This window comes from Schistocerca piceifrons, chromosome 2 (assembly GCF_021461385.2).
Source record: "Schistocerca piceifrons isolate TAMUIC-IGC-003096 chromosome 2, iqSchPice1.1, whole genome shotgun sequence".
In the NCBI taxonomy this organism is placed as follows: domain Eukaryota; kingdom Metazoa; phylum Arthropoda; class Insecta; order Orthoptera; family Acrididae; genus Schistocerca; species Schistocerca piceifrons.
The window spans coordinates 661,969,797-661,989,671 of record NC_060139.1 but is presented as its reverse complement, the minus strand read 5'-3'; the positions used below and the strand labels follow the sequence as shown (position 1 = coordinate 661,989,671).

Here is a 19,875-nt window from a genome sequence, read left to right as displayed (position 1 = left end):
TTCAAAGAAAACGTGAACCTCATTTCAAGTAGGTACTTAATTTATGCAATTAGAGGTGGTGTTGACTTAAACTACCCTCAATATGTGGGTGAAAATACATGTTTGAAGATGATAGTAGGCACAAAACGCCATCCGAAATTGTACTGAATGCTGTCTCAGAAAATTATTTTGAACAGTTGCTTCAGGAAACTACTCTAAGCACAATTGGTTGGGCGGAAACATATTTGATCTCTTAGCAACAAATAATCCAAAGCAAATAGAGCATCACAGCAGATATTACACACAGCAGATATTACAATTAGTGACTGCAAGGTTGTTGATGAGAGACTGAAAGCGTAACATCCAAATCCATCGCTGGTAAACAAAAAAATATCGCTGTTTACAAAAAGCAGATAAAAATGCACTTGAAGTCTTCCTGAGAGGCAGTCTTCATTTCTTCCAATCTGGGTGTTGAAGTGTAATCAGAGATGGTTTAAATTCAAAGTAGTACTATTATCAATGGCAGTTCAGATATTCACATCTAATAAATTAATGAATTGGAGCTGATCCTCCTCCCCCTATTACACAGAATAGGTTAGAAAACTGTTGCAGAAACAACAAAAAGCATGCCAATTTTAAATGAACCCAAAATCCCAGAGATAGGCAATGTTTTACTGGCACTTGAAAGTTGGTGTTGACTTCAATGAGAGATGCTTCCAAAAGTAGATGTCCCACTGGAAAGAGGCCCCACAAACATATATTTGCTAAAATTATGCTTAAAGGCTTTGCATAAAAATCAGGAAAGGAAATGAAATGATCATGTCATACCTTGTCCATGGGGAAATAAAGGTGAATCATGAAATGTGCTCGAACTGACTGCCTTCGCCTTGTAAACACAATTGAACATGATGCTGCAGATTCTCAAATGTTACTCCCAGAACCTCTGGTGTATTGCCTGAATTTTGTGGGTAATGTTGTCTCGTAACTCTTCCAAGTTGTGTGGATTGTTGCTGTAGACCTTGCCTTTTAGGCCTCCTTGGAGGAAAAAGTCAGGTGGTGGTAAATCGAGTGACCTTGGGGGCCACTGTCCTTTCGAAACCACTCTGCCAGAGAAAAATGATTAGACCTCAGCCATGGTCACTCGAGACATGTGGCGCCATCCTGTTGGTCCCAGCTGAGGGTAAGTTTGTCCATCAGATTTACAAATTCCCGAAACATTTAAACGTAAACGGCACTTGTCACAGTAAATTCGCAAAAATTGGTCCGATGATGCGATGCAATGCAGTGCTATAATATTGCACAGAACATGCCAATCTTTTGTGAAGGCAGGGGTTGCTTGACCAGTGCATGTGGAATTTCATTACACGGCAAACATGTATTCTGAGAGTCTACATAGCCAGGGTGGTGGAACCATGCCTCATCACTGAACCACATATTGCAATATTTCTGGCCTATGAGTAATAAACTGCTGAAACCAGTTGCAAGATGTAATGTGCTTGCCTTTGTAATTGACATTCAGTTCCTGAACAACTGTCAACATGTATCAATACATGTTGGCTTTCTTCGCTGCTCTGTGACGTGCTCCATTACATCCCACATTCCTGAGACAAAAATCACTGACTTATCAGGCTGAAGGTGAAATAGATGTGTGAATGGCATATAGCACACCAGTCAGTCCCCTTCTCATTTATTAGTTGCCATAAAAGGGCACATAATGTGCCGTGCTATTGTGCGTAATATTTCAAACAATGGAAACTCCAGATAGGAATATCAGTAATGTAGGAAAAGACAGATGTTTACTGACCATACAGAAGATATATCAAGTTGCAGACAGGCACAGTTAAGACTTTATAACCACAGCCTTCATCCGTAAATGTTTATCAACCAACGAATGAAACCCTGCATAGAGCAGATCCCTCTTACAACTCCTTCAGCCCTTCTTGTTACTGTAAAATTGTAATTCAAATAGCGTGCGATGGAATCTATGGTCATGAGTAACAGAAGTTGAAACATTGAAACAGCATCATCAAGCTAATGCAGAAAAACAGAGTATTTCGTTAGCTGTCGTTCTTTGCTATGTCTTCGTCTTGCCTGATCTTGGCCTGTTCTAAAAAGAAGCAATTCTTGTTCGACCCTATAACTGCGGACGATTTGTAAGTAGGAATTTCAAATATTATGTATGCTGACAAAAAGAAATTTATCTTGCCAGTTAGTGAACTTAAAATACTGTGACAGAAGACATTCGTATCTGTAACATAAGAGTTATTGAAAGTGGTTAGAGGTCACACAACCACATATTGTCACAACTGCCTCAAAGAAAGAGCCTTCAGTGGGATAATCTTGTGATAATGTGTTAAAGAACTACACCTGGAGGCAGCACACATTTGATCTGTTGTTATGCAGAGCAGTCAGTGTTAGTTTGCAGTTACCTAAAATTTGCAATTGTTAGGCCTTTTACTTTGACAGTGGCATAATTCTTAGTAGCTTGATGTTTTTGCATCATTATTCAGCATATAAAATTGTTACTATAGTTTTTTAATTTGAAATACTCATATGCATATTCTGTAATTGACAAAGAGAGTTTGACTCTTTCCTTTTCCACCAACAGCTTCTTGGTCAGTAATGAACATAAATATTCACAAAATCCATTCAGCTGCATATTTTTAAAAAGTTGTAGAAGGGTTTGGTCAAAGATGTGATCAGTCAAATATGAGAACTTCATGAGCACAAATTACTTTGAACTGTTTGTACAGGCATTGATCTTTGACTTCCTGTGTTACTAAATGACATCAGCTCTATTTTATGGGAATTCAAGCCTTCACATTATGCAAAACTACTACTATTTTTAGTATCTAGAGATATTTTGTCATCTTTGTGCTGTCAGCAGTGGATGCTTTCATTCGGGTTATATGCCCTAGATCGTTAGGTTCTGTAGGGCCTTCTTTACCTTATTGAGCTTGCCATAGTTAGTAACACCAACTCCTACAGACTTCGCTGAAATGGAGTGGTTTGCACACCTTGGTGCTGCAGGTAGCTGTACCAAAGGTGCAACCACTGTGAAGCAAAATCTGTGGAGGGAACAGACAAACTTGTGATTCTTGAAGAGGGACAGCAAATTCTTCAGTAGTTGAAGGGGCAACTATCTAGATAACAGACATGGCGTTGTAACATTTAGATAACATGGCCTTGGTTTGGTAGTACTGTTAAAAGCTGAGAGCCAGGAGAAATTAAAGTCGGTTTCCAGGGGCCGGAGTAGAATGTTAGATCTCTTTAAGTGGTAGGCAGGGTAGAGAATTTAAGAATGGAAATTGGTAGGTTGAAGTTGCATGTAGTTGGAGCTAATGAAGTGTAATGGCAGGAAGAACAGGACTTCTGTTCAGGTGAGTACAGGCTTGTAAATACAAAATCAAATAGAGGTAATGCAGGAGTAGGTCGAATAATAGGGAGGAAATTTGAATGAGAGTAAACTGCTGTAAATAACACAGTGAAGACATTATAGTAGTCAAGGTAAACATGACGCTCATGTCCATTGTAGTAATTACCACTACATGGCTGCTAGCTCTGCAATTGATAAGATTGAAACAATCTCTCAAGAAACACAAGACGTAACTGAGGTAGCTACGGGAGACAAAAAATTTATGATCGTCCACTGTAATTGGATAGTAAAAAAGGAAGAAAGGGAAGATGATTTTGAGAACACGGGGTGGGGGAGGGAATGAAAGGAGAAGCAGCCATCCAGAATTTTGTGCAGAGCATAATTTAATCATTGCGAACACTGTAATAATCGTTAAAGAAGTTTGTACACATGGAAGAGACCTCCAAATACCAGAAGGAAAATATAAAAGGTAATGGTAAGACAGACTTCAGAAGCAGGTTTTAAACAGCAAAATATATCCTAGAGCAGATACAGATTCTGTCCATAATTTGTTTATAAAATGTTGATCAAAACTTGATGAATTGCAGAGAGTAGGATATTAAGTGTGAATAAATTGAAAGAACCAAAAGATGTCTAGTTTCAGAGGGAGACTCGGGCAATGATTGACTGAAAAAAGGAAAAAGAACAAGATAACAAAGGAGTAGCCTTGAGAGATGAAACAGTGCAGGGGCTGGAGGCTCAAATAAAGAAAGACAAGTCTCAGCAGAAATCCTTGGATAACAAGGGAGATGTTGAATTTAATTGGTGAAAAGATAAAATATAAAAATGCAGCAAATGAGGCAGACAAAGGGAATAGACATAAAAAAACATGAGATTGACAAAGTGGGAAATAACTGAGCTGATATGGCTGTGGGAGAAATGAAATGCAGGAGAAGCATTCATGACGAGGGGAAAGGATTAATGCCAACTGTAGTAAAATTAGAGAGCTTTGGAGCAGAGAAAAGCAGCTCCATGAATATGAGAAGTCAGATGGCAGACCAGTATTGAGAATGGAAAGTTGAAAGCTGGAAGCAACACTGGTATATAAATGGGCAATACAAGGGAAACAAACAAACTTGAAGACAACATCAGAGAAGCAGAAGAGGTAAATGAAGAGGATATTGGAGAAAATATATTGTGGAAAGAATTTGAGAGAACTGAAAGGTCAAAGCTGAAAAATGGCCCTGGAGTAGGAAACATTCCCTGAGAACTGCTGCTGTCTTTGGAAGGGCGAACAATGTAAAAACTATTTCACCTGGTATGCAAGATATTATACTTGTTACATACCCATGAACTTAAAGAAGAATTTAATGATTCCATAAAAGGCTGGTGCTGACAGGTGTTGATATTACCAGAGTATCAGTTCAGAAAGTCATGCACGGAAAAACTGACATGAATTATTTACAGAATAAAAGAAAAACTGATAGATGCTGCTCTTGGGAAGTTCAGTTTGGGTTCTGGAAAAATGTTGGAACATGCAAACCAGTACTGATATTTAAGGCTTATCTTTGAAGGTTGACTGTTGATTTAGGGAGAGCTTTTGACAATGTTGACTGGAATACTCTTTGAAATTCTGAAGGTAGGTAGAAATAAAATACAGAGAATAAAAGGTAATCCACAGCTAGTGCAGAAACCAAACAGGTTGTAAGAGTTGAAGGACATGGAAGGAAAGCAATAGTTTGAAAGGCAGTGAGAGTTGTAGTGAACCATCTATATTATTCATTGTGTACCTTGAACAAGCAGTAGATGAAACCAAGGAGAAGTTTAAAATAGGATTTTCAAAAGAAGAAATAAAATTTTTTTGAGCTTTCTCATCTCTGACAATTAAAACGTCATCAACAAGATATTTGGCTGCGCAATTAAGTAGAACGGATAATGTCTTGGAAAGAGGTTATAAGATGAAGGAAAAAAGTTAGAGCAATGGTAATAGAATGTAGTTGAATTAAATTGGGTGATGCTGAGGATATTAGGTAAGGAAATGGACCTTGAAAGAAGTAGACGAATTTCACTATTTTAGGCAGCAACATAAATGATTTCTGAAATAGAGGACATAAAATGTAAACTGGCAATTGCAAGGAATGCAGTTCTGAAGAAGAGAAATTTAATATCCACTAAAATTGTTAATAAGTCTTTCCTCTACATTTTTATGGAGTGTAGCCTCGTACAAAAATGAAAGGCGGATGATAAGCAGCTTGAACTAGAAGTTTTGAAATGTGGTACTACAGACAAATGCTGAAGGTGAAATAACTGAAGAGGAAGTAGCTAATTGAATTTGGGAAAAATTAATTGTAAACATGACTAAAGGAGACATCCTGAGGCACAAAGGAATAGTAAGTTTAGTAAATGGAGGTGGGGGGGATGAAAGTTGAACAGGAAGACTAAGACTGGGAACACAGTAACCAATACAGCGTGGCCACCTGTAGCAGATGCGTTTGCAGTGATGACTCCCTTGCCCAGAATGCTGAAGGCCTCACAAAGGCCTTTGCAGACAGGCGATACCCCCCACCCCCCGCCCTCCAACCTGTAATGACTGAACCACGTCCTTCGTCAGGGCTTTATCTATCATCATGCCCTGAAATGAGGGACATCTTACGCAAGATACTTCCATTCCTTCCCAGAGTGGTGTTTCGCCACTCACCCAACCTCCATAACATCCTAGTCCATCCCTATGCCACTTACACCCCCAGTCCCCTACCACATGGATCATACTTTGTGGAAGACCCAGTGCAAGACCTGCACTATCCATCCACCCAGCACCTCCTACTCCAGTCCCGTCACTGGCTTTTCCTACCTGACCAGAGGCCAGACCACCTGTGAAAGCAGCCATGTCTATATACCAGCTCTACTGCAACCACTTCAGAGCATTTTACATTGCTATGATAACCAGCCAGCTGTCATCCAGAATGAATGGCAACGTCAAACTGGGCCAAAAACTAGGTGGCACAACATACAGCAAAGCACAAGAGAGATTTCAATGGCTGCTTAACTGATGCCATCTGGATCCTTACCTTTACCCCACCACACACACACAAACACACACACACACACACACACACACACACACACACACACACACACACACACACACGCCCCCCACTGCGCTCCAGACAGAGAGTGAGTGTGTACACTTTTCCATTACCCCTACCCAATATGTGTCAGCTAGTTGTGTACTGCCATTTCACGCCCTAATCTGTAAAATTGTGTGCTCAACCGTCTGCAACCTGCCCGCTCTACCTGCACCCCCAGCTTGCCCACGGTTGGCTCCCCACTCTCCCACAAGCCACTAGATGCTTCCTCCCAGTCCCTTCCCTGCCTACTGCCTCTCTCCATCTTCCATCCCACCTCAACTCACCCCATCCCACGTATGTTTCTCCTGCTGCTTGATAAAGGAATTCCATTCTGAAAGCTAGCAAAGCAAAGCTCTGTATTTCTTGTTTTTGTATCTGTCGACAACGTAGCGTTTCTGCCTTTCTTTGTGTCATCTCTCCATTCCGAAATAATTAGTTAATAATATAGAATAACCTAGAGAGCTGCATCAAACTAGTCTTCGGACTGAAAGCAGCAGCGTGATGTGTGACCTCACATGCATGCTCATCTGTGGTAAGAAGACCAGGGTTTGTACAGCCCAAGACAACCGGGAAAAACCCGGGAATTTTTCATTGTTTTAGTTTTCAGTTACATTTTTGTAATTTGGACTGGTAAGAATTGATACTCCAACAAGGAATTTTACTTTAGCCCGCTACTGCAAAATAATACTGCAGCAATAAAACATAAATGAGGGACAGAAAACCAAAATAAACTTTGGTTGCAAAGGAAATGCGCCATTTCCAACAACAAAACGGAGTGCACACACAAGCGTCTGCCAACTTGCAACAAGCAGCCAGACGCTAGCCGGAAAAATTTTTCCGGCGAGCCCAAGCTGACAGATCCGTGCATGCTCAAAGTAGTGTAAGTTGCAGTGGCGAGGTCGGTAGTTTCAACGTGACGCGTGTTTTGCTGTTTCTTCTTTGTTTACAACTCGTGTCAAATGAAAACAAAACTGATTTCTGTGGCTGAGAGCTAGCAAGTGAATAAAAATACATTCACATACTTATGGAAGGCAAAAATTTCCGCTGTGGCAGTCAATTTATTTGAAACGAAGTGTTTCATTTCACAGAATTGTCTATTGTCAAGTGTTTGCTGAATTAAAAGTGGCCATTTTTACCTTGTGGCACTTAACGGCGTTATGCCATAATAAAGGACCAGACATGAGATAATACAGTACTGGTACTCCAAGAAAATTTGCAGTCCGAAAACCACAATGAAAAGCTTGATGTCAGGTTGGGTCTTACTTGTTTGTGAATCTGCACATACGGATGTGCACTTTCAGCCGAATTATGCATTTTAGTCTGGTTTATGAAATTCCAATGCTCTTGGAGTACCCTCTGACGTTCTGTTTCGTTTATGACATAATGTAACATCTCTTAATGCTAACATGTGGGCTTCCTACGTCGTCATAGCTGTGCACGCACAGTAACCATTTTCTGAGGCTCTCTGACAACTGCTGAAACAAATTGTAACAGGTCGCAGGAAAATATTGCGAATGGTGGTTGAAAAGGGGGGGAGGGGAAGGCGGGGCATTCATTTTCTAAAGTGCTGGGAAGTTCTATGCTGGTGTATAAAACCTTACTCATTCAAAGGATTGACAAGGTTTATGGTTCCAAGAGAAAGTTTTCACTTAACACGGAAAAAGTGTATTTTTACCTGGGAAAAAGTGTATTTTTAACCGGGACATTCGGGAATTTTTCTTCCTTGTCCACGTATAAACCCTGAAGACACAAACATGGTTCATGTTTTTGATGAACCACTCTCACAAGTTACAGCAGCTCTGTGTTGTATTTGTAGGTCATTAATCAATAACTTACCAGAAAAGCTGTTATTTGAGAAGAGTCATTTACCTATGACCTGTATATTACAGCTATGTATATATGCTGAGATTTACTGATTGAGAAAATTTATATAGGGCTCTCATTACTTGTGATGTGTTTCACTATGCTGTAGGTTATCTGAGGCTGTTGGTTCTGGAAGAAACACTGATGTACTTGAAATCTGCATTACGTCTTGTCTACATGTTTCTGTATAGTTGTAAAATATTTTTCAGTTGCAAATCAAGTGCAAATTTTATTTCAGCTTGTGATATTGCCAGCAAAGCCAAATGTTGTGACAATTCTGGAATCTTACGTCAGAGAATATGCCATTAATCAGATCTGTGGTACTCCAGATAACTTACGCCGAAAGTACAGGCGGCGTCACAATCACCAGAATGGACCACTTGATATAGAACGAATAAACAGAAGGTATGATTTTGTCCATATTATACACTCCTGTTATATTCTATTGTATGTAAATGAAATGCGCAGTTCTAACTGTCTTCCCAGTGAGACCAGTGGAATGTAATTATTACAGTATAATGTTAAACACGGGAAATAAATGTGTAAAAGTGTGCCCACAAGAATTGGGAAATTTTAATGAACAGAACAACAGTTGTGGAGAGAGCCCTTGATGAACTCATGTGGAACAGATTTCCTTTATATGTAGAGAGATCGTAGAAATGGCTATCTTTTTGCCAGGTAGTCATTGTTGCTAGACAGCTTCTTTGAATTTTGAAATAGAAAAGTGTTGCAGTCTGTGAGCAGTTTTTGTCACTTCAGGTGGTGTCTCTATGAAAACTTTTCAGTGTATGCACCTCCACTATGTTGCCTTTTGTAATCAACAGTGGACAGTGATAACTTTTCTCTACAACACTGGACTGTGATAATAGTTCTATTCAGGGATAAATTTTATTCATTCTGCATCAACACTTTGTAGCATGGCAACATGGAACAACCCTCTCTACCTCACCAATGAAAGCAGTTTCCACTCCCACTATGCTTAAAGTAGACTAAAACAATCTCCCTCTTTGCTAATGTTGCTTTATTTTTCTGGGCATGTGTGCTACCTGCAGACGTCAGCATCTCTTGTATGAAATATTGTTTACCAATTGAAGAAATTTTCAGTAGGGCGATTTCATCTCAATTCATACAGGTAAAGAGTGAATGTGTCTCATCACTATTTCAAACTTTGCTGAAAAAAAAAAAATGTTGAAGTTCCGCATGACACCTCTCTAAAACTACCAATATTGGGATTTTGTGGTTTGCTAAAACTCTACAGACCTCTACAAATGAGAGCATTTGTGAAAATGTTGTAATGAAAAGGAAAATTGAAAATTTGTAATAAAGAAACCAAAATGATAAAGACCAGAATTTATTTCCAATAAATACTTTGTTCCCAATACTAAGATACATGATTAATATAAGGGGTGAGGCAGCTAAGTCATAACACCTATTGTATTTCCCCACCTGTAATAGATACAAAGATGCTGTTTGGACAGTGAATTGCAGGGACAGGGCTACTTGAATAAATCACATTTCATGTTTGTGCTATTTTTTATTAAGAGATATGAGGCCATCTTTGGTTTTTTCAGTAAAACCGTCTGTAAAATTTTAGCGTAACATGATGGGCTTAAAAAGATGGTTTCAAATATGTGTATATCACAATATTTAGGCGAATAGTTTTTGAGACACAGATATGGTCTTGTATTGTGTTCATCCTTTGAAGTGGTATTGTCCAATGCAACCTTTCCCGTCTACCACTGAGGAACTGATAAGGGAAGGCATTGTTTTCCTGCTTCTTGATAACGCCGCCAGGTGACGCACGAGGTAGCTGGAGAGAAGGGTACAAATGTGCTGCTGGGGTAATGATATATCGCATCTCCTTCACAATTTCTTGGAGCAGACATGTACACCAACGAAGAAAAGTTAGATATACTTCTAGTGTATGGTGAAAGCAGGAGAAATGCTGTTAGAGCAGGTCTTCCCAACCTTTTCAGCTGGCGGACCACTTCTTCAGTCGAAAATCCATGGCGGACCCTTAGTCAGTCAAGACCACAGTAACTTAAAATTTCAGAGTGAAACCCATGGGAACTGAAAGTTCCTTAATGGAAGTGCCATGTTCCCAATGACCCCCCCCCCCCCCCCCAAAAGTACCAATAGTCTCTGGTTTAGAGATGAATGAAAACAACTTGCAATTAACGACCCAATTTGAATTCCCACTGTACCCAGACACTTACTAGAGGATTTACTCCCTTTGTTCAACACACTATAGCCTGATTAAAATTACTTGGTAGTTTCAACGCATCTAGCGCCGTGAGCCGGGGCACAAACGATCCCTGTATTGTTGCTAAACAGTTGATCAGAGAAGCCACATTCCCCGGCACTAAACTGCGTATACGTTCTCACTTAGGAACCGCAAAGGCTGCTTGGGGATACAACTTGAAGTAAAAGTACACATGTTTCTCACACGAAAAAAAATAGTGATGAATTTGATTTTCACATTTGTATTAAATAATTTTACTCATTATTTTACATGATTTGGTGAAAGGTGGGTGCGGACCCCCTAGAAAGAGCCAGCGGACCCCTAAGGGGTCTGCGGACCACAGGTTGGGAAGCCCTGTGTTAGAGCATTAAAGCGATATAGAGAGCTGTATCCTGATCATGAGCATCCTATGTGTCAGCTTCTTGCACGTATTTGCAAGAAACTACTTGAATAGGGATCATGGAACGCCATACAGATAACAGGACAGAAAATTGCAACTGGAGAGATACATGAAGAGGGCGTTCTAGCGTTGGCGCGTAATGACCCTACTGTTTCGTCGTGACCTATTGGCTCGGAATGTGGTATAAGTCAGACAAGTGTTCTACGCATTTTGCACCGGCATAGATTTCACCCGTTTCACCTCTCATTACATCAGGCCTTCTCTGGTGTGGATTTTGATCGGCGCCAAGAATTTTGCCGGTTTGCTCTGCAGTGCCTAAAAGATGATCCAATATTTTTTTCAACGGATGATTTTTACTGATGAACAACTTCCACCAACCACGGTAATGTGAATTTGCATACTATGAATAGAGAATCCTCATTGGCTTTGACAGGTATAGCATCAGCAACAGTGGAGTGTTAACATGTGGTGCGGCATCGTCAGAAATGTCATTGTGGGACCATACGTCAGTCTGGGAATACTAAATGGCAATAATTATGCACAGTTCCTGCGAAACGTTGTGCCCATTTTGCTGGAAGAGGTACCACTTAACTACAAATCGGTGCATGTGGTTCCAACACGACGGCTGTCCTGCGCTCACTCTTCCGATGTGGCTACAGAGCTGTTACATGAAAAGTTCCGAGATTGTCGAATAGGACGACGTGCTGAAGTGAAGTGGCCAGCCTGGTCTCCTGATTTGACCCCTCCTGATTATTTTATATATACTCTCTCGCAGGCATTCTCAAATCATTCGAACGGCGACTACAAATGTGCATTGCAGCAGAGGGGAAGCATGTTTAGCCCATGCTACAGTAAAGTTTTGTATCATGTACAGTATGTATTTCACAGCTTTGTGTGTATTTGCTTCATATTGTGATCAATAGTAAATATTTTCAAATAAAAAAAAAATACATACGAAATAATTGTGACCAATAAGGGCCTCTCTATTTACATTTGTTTTTCTGTTACTTAAAATGTATTAACATCTTGTAGTATTTTAATACTGTATGTTGTATACTATTTTGGTGTCACAGTTGTCAAATGACTGAATAATATTTGCGTAACATCATCAGTTAAGTATTGTACAAAATATTGCAGTATGTATTACTGTTGTCGGGTAAATGGACATGTTTGTGTAAGGACGGACTCGTGACGTTTACCATGTACTCTACACAGCAGGAAAGGTCGCATTGGATGCTGCCGCTTCTAAGGATGAACACAATACGAGAACATATGTCTCTCAAAAACTATTCGCCTAAATATTATGATGAACACACATTTGAAACAGTCTTATTTTTTTTAAGCCCATCATGTTGTGCTAAAATTTAACATAGGGTTCAAAAAAAAAAAAAAAACTTATCTCTGTTTCTGTATTAAAAAATAGTACAAACATGAAATGTGATTTATTCAGGTAGCCCCTGTCCCTGCAATTCACTGTCCAAAGGGCATCCTGGTATCTATTACGGTTGGGGAGATACAAAGGGTGCTGTCTCACCCTGTATACACACTTCTGAGGGTTTTTTTTTTAATAAACTATGAAAATTTGTAACTATTTTAAATTTCAAATTTAAGTTTTGAAAATATGAATAGAATGTTAACTGTCTTACAAAATGATAAAGTTGAAGGAATGCTAACTGTCGGCTATGATACAAATGCATGAAATTCTTGAACTGTCAAAATATTGGTACATAAAGATAAAAGAATCTGAAACTTTTTGGTTCCTTACAAATTATTTTCTCCAAAACCCTCATCCTAAATTTTCTAAACATTTAATAGTATGTTAATTGGTCATAGTACTTGGGGACTGTACAATCAGAGTGGGCCACACTTGTCTGTACAAAATGTGAGAAATTTTTTACGTAGACGTAGCTCTACTCTCGAGGTCAGAAAATCGTGGACACTTAAATATTTTAAATTGATCTCTGATTTTTAAGTAAATGTCATGCTAAACTGGTATTTTTGAATAAAAAATAATTACTTAGAGCATTATAAGGGAGTGGGAAAACAATTTATCATGTTGTTCGAAAGCATTTTACAACAAAAATGAGATGTATAATATATATTTTTTATGATATTATTCAAATATTATTACGGTCTTCTGTCAGGATTTTACTACTTTGTGACTTTCCGTGAATTAGTTGCCTACAATGTAACGATCAACACCGCACATTTGAAAGGAGCTCTTTTTTTTTTTTTTTTTTCCCCCCCCCCCCCCCCCCCATCTACTTCTTGTTGAACTTGTATAGCCAAGCTGAATTTGCACATGGACAAGGATGATGCAAGAAGAAGAGCAGTTCTTGGGAAATGAGAACTGCAGACTGATCTTCTGATGATGGCCATTTGAAAGCATTAGCGGGAACTTGGGGTGTCGTAAAGGAGACAGTTATATCTTGCAGCTCATGAGACACATTATCTGTCCCATCCACCACTGTTTGTCATACACACAAGAAATCAAGTGGCTCAGTACAAAGTCATTCAATGTGTACTGTGGTCTCTGCATTTCATACACAGTAACAGGCTGCATTTTGTGGAAAACCGTTCTTGCAATGTGTATGCCACTCCAGGATGCAACCCAATAGTGACTTGATTCCTACCATAGGCTTCATAGCAGAACACTCTCCTCGTTTTTTAAATGGAATTCCCTTAAGGTACTTTAATTCAGAATTAAAGTGTTTAATGTCCATTACTAATGTTGGTATGGTGTGCACAAATCCAGTAGCATCTCTTGTAACATCAACAACTTCATGCTGGAGGTTAAATCTTGTTGCAAAATGTTTACGGAGACATCCTACCCCATCACATGCGCCTTTTCCAGGACCTGTTGGTGAAAATACCTTCTTTGTGTCGTAATTCCTGTACTACAGTGTTGACCACGCAAAGCTGAAAGCAGTTTCTAAAATGAGACGCTGCACCATCTGTCACATACATACGTTTAGGAAATGCATGGCCTCTAGATGCTATGTCATCAATCATCATGTTGACAGCATAGCATGCATGTGCACTGTCGTGAATGAGATCATCACTGACATCAGCAAAACAGTGTGATGTTCCAAGGAAGTGAGCTACACATGTAAATGTTGATACTTGCGATGTGTGCCAGTGGTAACTTTGAATTTGATTGTAGAAAGCAACGGACCAGTTCTCAGCAAATTTGAAATGGAACTAATGTGTCAGTATTATGTGATGTGACCGATTTTACTTCTGCTGTGGCCTGTCTTTGAATCCCCGGGATATGATGGTGAGCTATTGCTTTTATGACAAAATGCCAAACTTCTATTGCTCTACTGTCTTCTTCACCAACTCTTCTCCCTCCCACAATGTGTAAGTTATGTCACTGTCAATATCCTGAAGATGTTAGGCTTAAACAGTCACCCCTTCAGCACCAGGACACATTGCACACGCCTGCAACCAACATTTATCGTGCAGCTCTTGACATATATACACAAAAGCACCAGGTCCATCTCTGTGTACTTCTTTTCTGTGACACTGCCGAAACAAACAAGTTTCAAATTAGTCCAGTAAATACATGTGCTTACTTCCTCCACTGGTTGGCATTTTACCCATTTTGGTCATAAGGAGTAGAATTTTGGGACCAATTTTTAAACTCTGGTTCTCCTTTTTCATTAGGAGATATGCTTTTCTTATTGATCTTGTCATATATCTTTTACCTTTTTCATCATTTTCACTAACAGAGATTACATCAGCCTAGTTAGGACTTTGCCTGCTGCAATGTTTGCCATCACATAGGTAATATTCCATAGCAATAGTAAACGTATCATCGCCGGCTGCGGTGGTCTAGCGGTTCTAGGCGCGCAGTCCGGAACCGCGCGACTGCTACGGTCGCAGGTTCGAATCCTGCCTCGGGCATGGATGTGTGTGATGTCCTTAGGTTAGCTAGGTTTAAGTAGTTCTAAGTTCTATGGGACTGATGACCACAGTAGTTAAGTCCCATGGTGCTCAGAGCCATTTGAAACGTATCATCTTGCAATAGATGCCCACAGTAATGATCTGGGCACGTCCAAATGCTTTACTCATTCTTTATTTTACGAGATTTTGAAATCAAACAATTTGAGGAAGTAGGTTTGTATTTCTGTATCTACTGCTTACAAGGGAACCTCCCCATCGCACCCCCCTCAGATTTAGTTATAACTTGGCACAGTGGATAGGCCTTGATAAACCGAACACAGATCAATTGAGAAAACAGGAAGAAGTTGTGTGGAACTGTGAAAAAATAAGCAAAATATACAAACTGAGTGGTCTATGGGTCTCACATGCAACATTAAGGAGCACATGAGTTTAGGAGCGCCGTGGTCTCGTGGTAGCGTGAGCAGCTGCAGCCAAAGAGGTCATAGGTCCTTGGTTCAAGTTTTCCCACAAGTGAAAATTTTATTTTTGCATAGTTATTATCTGTCCGTTCGTTCATTGACGTCTCTGTTCACTGTAATAAGTTTAGTGTCTGTGTTTTGTGACCGCATCGCAAAACCGTGCGATTAGTAGACGAAAGGACGTGCCTCTCCAATGGGAACGGAAAACATTTGACCGGAAGGTCATAGGTCAACCGATTCCTCCACAGGAAAACACATCTGATATATTCTATACGACACTGGTGACGGCATGTGCGTCACATGACAGGAATATGTTGTCGACCGACCTAACTTGTACACTTGGCGAATGGGTAAAAAGACTCTTCTACCTTGCCCGATTTACGTTTTCTTGTGGATGTGATAATTACTCCCAAAAAAGTGATGAAAACATAAGAGTTTGTCACATAAACTGAAAATAAAAAATTAAAATTTTCACTCGACTGATGATTTGAACCAGGGACCCTTCGTTCCGCAGCTGCTCACGCTACCACGAGACCACGGAGCTCGTGCGGTCACAGTGTCCTGGATGTAATGATCTTCCCATGAACTACTCAGTTTGTATATTTTGCTTATTTTTTCTCAGTTCCACACAACTTCTTCCTGTTTTCTCAATTGATCTGTGTTCAGTTTTTCAAGGCCTATCCACTGTGCCAACTTATAACTAAATCTGAGGGGGGTGCGATGGGGAGGTTCCCTTGTTAGAGTAGCTACCTGGTATCAGTGTCAGTAACTGTAACTTCTCAGTATAAGTGGGTGCTGAGATAGCCGTATTTAGATTTTGAAACGACGTGTTACATTTTGTGGATGTGTTGCTACCATCAGGTTCTGCACAAAGTGCATCTACGTTATCCACTTCACAAAGTTTTGAAGATGTTGCTTGTGCAAAACTTGTTTCAATTTCTTCCACTGTCCTTTTTGCATACTGTTTTCTTCTTGTGCTTTTTACCTTTCCTGGATGTTTAAAAGGGGGATATAGTAGGGGCTACAGCAGAAATGCTAACATTCAATGCATCAACAAATTTACACCCAGGGATATAAACACCTCACTGTCTTCTGTGTTATCACATTCCGGTGATGGTGATTATTCAGGTGGTTTGTCACTAAATTTCTCCTTGCAGTGAGTGTAGCAATTTGTGCGCAGTGGGTGTGATGTTAATGCTGTTACTTGGGGACCAGGATATTTCTGAGATACCTCTGACAGATTTCAAACAACTGTGTTTTTCACTTTTCTTCAAAGTCACCATATTTTGTCTCTTTTTCATGGTCCACACGCCTCACTCTTCCACAGCTGTATTTCCTCACTGACATTGTATCTAACAAACAGTTCAAACTGAACACACAACTCGATGTAGAATGGTTTATGTGCAAGTTCTCACTTGTTTGTTATAAACTGAAGAGTGCTGGAAACAGTGTTGCCAACATGCATATTTTACGCGAGAAATTCAGTGATGATGCGAAAAAACTTCAAATTTTCATCTTAAATTTTATAAGTTAAAGGAAGCACGTAAGTGTGTGGTTGTAAATTAAATTTCAACACGCTAAGACGGAACGTTCATGCGAAACATCTGCCAGGTCTCCAGTACTTTTGGTTTAGTAGTTACGCTTGTTTGTTCTCTGCTGTTTTAAGAGTTACTTACAAAATATATATATTTTTCAAAGGGCTGTACCATTTACAAAAATTAAGATGAAACGAAAATGCTTTATGGTGTGCAGGTGTAATGTATATTTTTTTTCCAGAGGAATTCGTGACCCCAAGTTGAAATGACCTGTAAGCTTTGAGATGAAATCGTCCAGTAATTAAATGTGTTTTTCCCTCTTTCTTGCAGTATTAATATATGCAAAGAAGTTGCAGATGGTGTAAGAATTTATTTTGACTTCACTCTGAGTGGCCTGTTATTGTACAATGAAGAAAAAGAGCAATATGAACAAACTCGGAATATGAATATTAAAAGGGAGACCGATCTGGGGTAAGTTGTGTTTGGTGTTCAAAGCATAGTAAAGTATTAAACACCTGCTTCAGTGATCTGATAATGTCCTTAAATGTTAAAAACTGGAATTTGCTAACAATGGTTTTTGCATGCTGTAAAAAGTAACTATTACTAACTTTGATAACGGCTCCAGAATGAGATTATCACTCTGCAGCGGAGTGTGCGCTGATATGAAACTTCCTGGCAGATTAAAACTGTGTGCCCGACCGAGACTCGAACTCGGGACCTTTGCCTTTCGCGGGCAAGTGCTCTACCAACTGAGCTACCGAAGCACGACTCACGCCCGGTACTCACAGCTTTACTTCTGCCAGTATCTCGTCTCCTACCTTCCAAACTTTGCAGAAGTTCTCCTGCGAACCTTGCAGAACTAGCACTCCTGAAAGAAAGGATATAGCGGAGACATGGCTTAGCCACAGCCTGGGGGATGTTTCCAGAATGAGATTATCACTCTGCAGCGGAGTGTGCGCTGATATGAAACTTCCTGGCAGATTAAAACTGTGTGCCCGACCGAGACTCGAACTCGGGACCTTTGCCTTTCGCGGGCAAGTGCTCTACCAACTGAGCTACCGAAGCACGACTCACGCCCGGTACTCACAGCTTTACTTCTGCCAGTATCTCGTCTCCTACCTTCCAAACTTTGCAGAAGTTCTCCTGCGAACCTTGCAGAACTAGCACTCCTGAAAGAAAGGATATAGCGGAGACATGGCTTAGCCACAGCCTGGGGGATGTTTCCAGAATGAGATTATCACTCTGCAGCGGAGTGTGCGCTGATATGAAACTTCCTGGCAGATTAAAACTGTGTGCCCGACCGAGACTCGAACTCGGGACCTTTGCCTTTCGCGGGCAAGTGCTCTACCAACTGAGCTACCGAAGCACGACTCACGCCCGGTACTCACAGCTTTACTTCTGCCAGTATCTCGTCTCCTACCTTCCAAACTTTGCAGAAGTTCTCCTGCGAACCTTGCAGAACTAGCACTCCTGAAAGAAAGGATATAGCGGAGACATGGCTTAGCCACAGCCTGGGGGAGTGCTAGTTCTGCAAGGTTCGCAGGAGAACTTCTGCAAAGTTTGGAAGGTAGGAGACGAGATACTGGCAGAAGTAAAGCTGTGAGTACCGGGCGTGAGTCGTGCTTCGGTAGCTCAGTTGGTAGAGCACTTGCCCGCGAAAGGCAAAGGTCCCGAGTTCGAGTCTCGGTCGGGCACACAGTTTTAATCTGCCAGGAAGTTTCATATCAGCGCACACTCCGCTGCAGAGTGATAATCTCATTCTGGAAACATCCCCCAGGCTGTGGCTAAGCCATGTCTCCGCTATATCCTTTCTTTCAGGAGTGCTAGTTCTGCAAGGTTCGCAGGAGAACTTCTGCAAAGTTTGGAAGGTAGGAGACGAGATACTGGCAGAAGTAAAGCTGTGAGTACCGGGCGTGAGTCGTGCTTCGGTAGCTCAGTTGGTAGAGCACTTGCCCGCGAAAGGCAAAGGTCCCGAGTTCGAGTCTCGGTCGGGCACACAGTTTTAATCTGCCAGGAAGTTTCATATCAGCGCACACTCCGCTGCAGAGTGATAATCTCATTCTGGAAACATCCCCCAGGCTGTGGCTAAGCCATGTCTCCGCTATATCCTTTCTTTCAGGAGTGCTAGTTCTGCAAGGTTCGCAGGAGAACTTCTGCAAAGTTTGGAAGGTAGGAGACGAGATACTGGCAGAAGTAAAGCTGTGAGTACCGGGCGTGAGTCGTGCTTCGGTAGCTCAGTTGGTAGAGCACTTGCCCGCGAAAGGCAAAGGTCCCGAGTTCGAGTCTCGGTCGGGCACACAGTTTTAATCTGCCAGGAAGTTTCATATCAGCGCACACTCCGCTGCAGAGTGATAATCTCATTCTGGAAACATCCCCCAGGCTGTGGCTAAGCCATGTCTCCGCTATATCCTTTCTTTCAGGAGTGCTAGTTCTGCAAGGTTCGCAGGAGAACTTCTGCAAAGTTTGGAAGGTAGGAGACGAGATACTGGCAGAAGTAAAGCTGTGAGTACCGGGCGTGAGTCGTGCTTCGGTAGCTCAGTTGGTAGAGCACTTGCCCGCGAAAGGCAAAGGTCCCGAGTTCGAGTCTCGGTCGGGCACACAGTTTTAATCTGCCAGGAAGTTTCATATCAGCGCACACTCCGCTGCAGAGTGATAATCTCATTCTGGAAACATCCCCCAGGCTGTGGCTAAGCCATGTCTCCGCTATATCCTTTCTTTCAGGAGTGCTAGTTCTGCAAGGTTCGCAGGAGAACTTCTGCAAAGTTTGGAAGGTAGGAGACGAGATACTGGCAGAAGTAAAGCTGTGAGTACCGGGCGTGAGTCGTGCTTCGGTAGCTCAGTTGGTAGAGCACTTGCCCGCGAAAGGCAAAGGTCCCGAGTTCGAGTCTCGGTCGGGCACACAGTTTTAATCTGCCAGGAAGTTTGATAACGGCTGTTTGTTTAGTTTTGTGCGTTTTCTTGAGGGTGTGGGGAAAATTGAGGGCAGAAAGATCACTGCTAATAGTAGTG

At 41.0% G+C, this 19,875-nt stretch overlaps 1 protein-coding gene across 2 annotated transcripts in view; it reads left to right on the top strand.

The window, feature by feature from the left end:
• LOC124775018 (male-specific lethal 3 homolog) overlaps positions 1–19,875 on the top strand; it is a 104,265-nt gene that overhangs the window by 41,734 nt on the left and 42,656 nt on the right. For both annotated transcript variants that reach the window (XM_047249779.1, XM_047249778.1), the window contains exons 5-6: positions 8,564–8,730; positions 17,197–17,337. In XM_047249779.1, the coding sequence (XP_047105735.1) occupies positions 8,564–8,730; positions 17,197–17,337 (308 nt within the window). The remainder of the gene's footprint in view (positions 1–8,563; positions 8,731–17,196; positions 17,338–19,875) is intronic.